The following is a 2,691-nucleotide window of genomic DNA, read 5'->3' on the forward strand; positions in this document are numbered from 1 at the left end:
AGAAAAGAAAAACACGTCACCACCACAAAAAACCGACCATAATAGAGCACAATGGGGCCCATGACAAAAGAACATCAGGCACGAGTTTCTCTCCATCCACCACTTCACCCACCACCACCTTGCCCCTTTTTTCCTCGCCTTCTACAAAGCCCCCTCACGTTACCTCCTTCACCCACACCACCATCACCCCCTTCATCCCTCCATCTGGGCTTGCCCGTTCCCCCCAAAGATCTTCCCTCTACATTAGCACTTCCAACTCCTTTCCTCAACACCTCCCTCGGCACCGCTCCCTCTTCCTTAGCTACTCCTCCACCCCCACCACATCTCCCACCAACCTCCCTTCACCCACCTCTTGGAGGAAGCTAAAATCCCTCCGAACCCCCATAGGAACACGAGGAGGTGGATACCCCCCTCAAAAATACTTCAAAAGAATACCCGCTGGGATGAACTCACTGTGGGTAATTAGTTCCTCTACTGCTTAGTGGGTAAATTGAATGATATATCCAAATACAAGCGTAAGTTGAGCTTCTCAGATTGCCTAACAAAATGTGCCTGCAAAACTTAGGGAATGATTGAATTATTTAAGCTTGAGCCTTGGCGGCCTGCTTCTCCTTAGACTTCTGAATCTTCAACACCTTCTTTACTATCTTCTGTTCCTCAACAAGGAAAGCTCGAATGATTCTGCAGTTAAACCAAAAACACCAGGCCCCTCAAAGGCATGTACAAAAAAGAAGGGCTTGGATCACATCCACAGAAGTGGACAAGGCCAGGACTTCTGACAGACTGTTACCTCTCGCGAACTGCCTCTCCTGACAGAGTGCCACCATAAGCCCGGCTGACGGTCTTCCTTCTCTTACTCAAACGAGTGTTCCTGTATTCGGCAGGTCGCAGATGTGGAACCTGATCACAAAATTCTTTACCTCAGGATCCAGACCATGGATGGGTAATGCTAAAGAACACACAGGATGCAAGTCTAAAATACACACCCCCTGGATACGCTTTCCAGTAACAGCACATTTCGGCCCCTGAGCACGCTTCTTAGCATACTGGAAGACAAGCTTTCCACCTGCTTGGCAAAGGGTTCAACAATTAAAAACATCAAGAAGGACATCCTAGTTATGTGTTACCAGAAGTCGACATTTGATGCTAGGGTTTTTAAATATCGTCCAAGCCATCACTTCCATGGAGGACAGTCCAAGCTTTGGTTTCTCCTGAGCCTCTGAATGTAGGCCTTAAGCATCCGATTAGCCACTTGCAGAGGATAAGAATTCAATCAATTGATAACTCCTGAAAAAACCCTGCCTTTTTGTAATCCCTACCTCCTTCGAAGCCCTACCTTGAACTGTCCTCCTAACGCAGCATAGACCACCTTAATCTGAAGAATCTGTCGAAAATCCCTAGTAATGGCGGAACCACCATATCCTTACTTGAGACAGGCTCTCCTCGGAAACCCAACCTTGAAAACTGATGTTCCTGTGAAACCGTACCGAGACCCTAGCTGATGCTCATTCTTACCTCGCACAGGTTGAATGGCAAAGCTAAATACGCTCTTCCGACAAAAAAAGAGAAGAGCTCGAGGCTGTACCTGGAGTTTTCACAACCCGTGTCTGGTTGGACTTGGTTGCGTAGCTGTGGCGACGACGATAGGTGAGACGCTGCACCATGGCTGCTGCAGATGACCTCCTCGTGTACACAATTACAGTAGTAAGAAATCTTAACACTAGTAATGGCTGTAACCCTAAATCCTACGGCCCTCTTAGACTCTAATCGAACGGTTTCTAGTCAACAACGACATGGATAACTCTACAAGTCCAATGAAAGGTCCATTGGGCTGAAAAGAGAACCTGTTAATTAGCTAGTAAGGCCAAGCAATGCATCAGGTGAAAGGTGAAGATTGGAAGTGAGTTAGTTTGGGCAGAACTCCTGGATGCATTGGGTGAAGACTACCCACTTGCTTGCTTTGTATGATGTCGTCGCCTTTTCTAATTTTGCTCCGTTTTGCTTCAGTTGCATTGATGTGAGCTCAAAGCATGGCGCCTTTTAAAAGCTTGGATTGCTTGAGTATTTCTGACCTTGCTTTCTTTAAGATGGCGGTGATGATGGCAAGACAAGACAAAAAGGAGATTCCATTGAAAGGCTTTTTGAAGAACCTACTGTAAACATGAGTGAGATAGGGCCTAAATCTTTGATAGGGCAGTTTGCACCATCTCCCACAACCACCATGATGTCATCTCTGCTTGAGCTCTTAGTATCTCCTCTTATATGTGATGTGGGGATTCATGTGCTTCCTCTTATATGTGACTAGGTTAGGTTAGTTAACAGAATTCCAGTTGCATGACTTTAGTCATGTGATTAAGGATTTATGACCTTTCGTGAATGGGCTTTAAGGTAATTAGTGAGGAATACCAATCCTTATAATTAGTCATGTGCCCAGAAGCCCCACTTTTATTGATATAAGAATCAACTTGAATTGCTACATTTGTTCTACCATTGCATACCTTTTTGATGGCCACAAATAGTTGTATTTCCACATTTCTTCCTTAGTTTTGAGTTTTGAGATTGCTATTTTTGGCATATGCTTGCTTTTTGGTAGACTTTTTAGCTATATGCTCTCTCTTTATTATATTAAAAACATCTCCCTATCTAAAAAGTTAGAGTCCCTACCTTCATCTTTGTGTTAGCAAAGAAAAC

General features: G+C 44.6%; 1 protein-coding gene across 1 annotated transcript; it reads right to left on the reverse strand.

Moving 5' to 3' along the window:
- Nucleotides 1-453: 453 nt before the first annotated feature.
- LOC147613361 (large ribosomal subunit protein eL34-like) lies at nucleotides 454-1,795 on the reverse strand. Its single transcript, XM_086782668.1, has 4 exons — nucleotides 1,586-1,795; nucleotides 987-1,066; nucleotides 791-900; nucleotides 454-681 (listed from the first exon to the last, which is right to left on the reverse strand). Exons 1-4 carry the CDS (start codon nucleotides 1,662-1,664, stop codon nucleotides 582-584), a joined length of 369 nt encoding a protein of 122 aa, XP_086638794.1. The 5' UTR covers nucleotides 1,665-1,795; the 3' UTR covers nucleotides 454-581.
- Nucleotides 1,796-2,691: the final 896 nt, after the last annotated feature.

This window comes from Cibotium barometz, chromosome 44 (genome assembly GCF_041138505.1).
Source record: "Cibotium barometz isolate CiBa-2024 chromosome 44, ASM4113850v1, whole genome shotgun sequence".
Taxonomy (NCBI): Eukaryota; Viridiplantae; Streptophyta; class Polypodiopsida; order Cyatheales; family Cibotiaceae; genus Cibotium; species Cibotium barometz.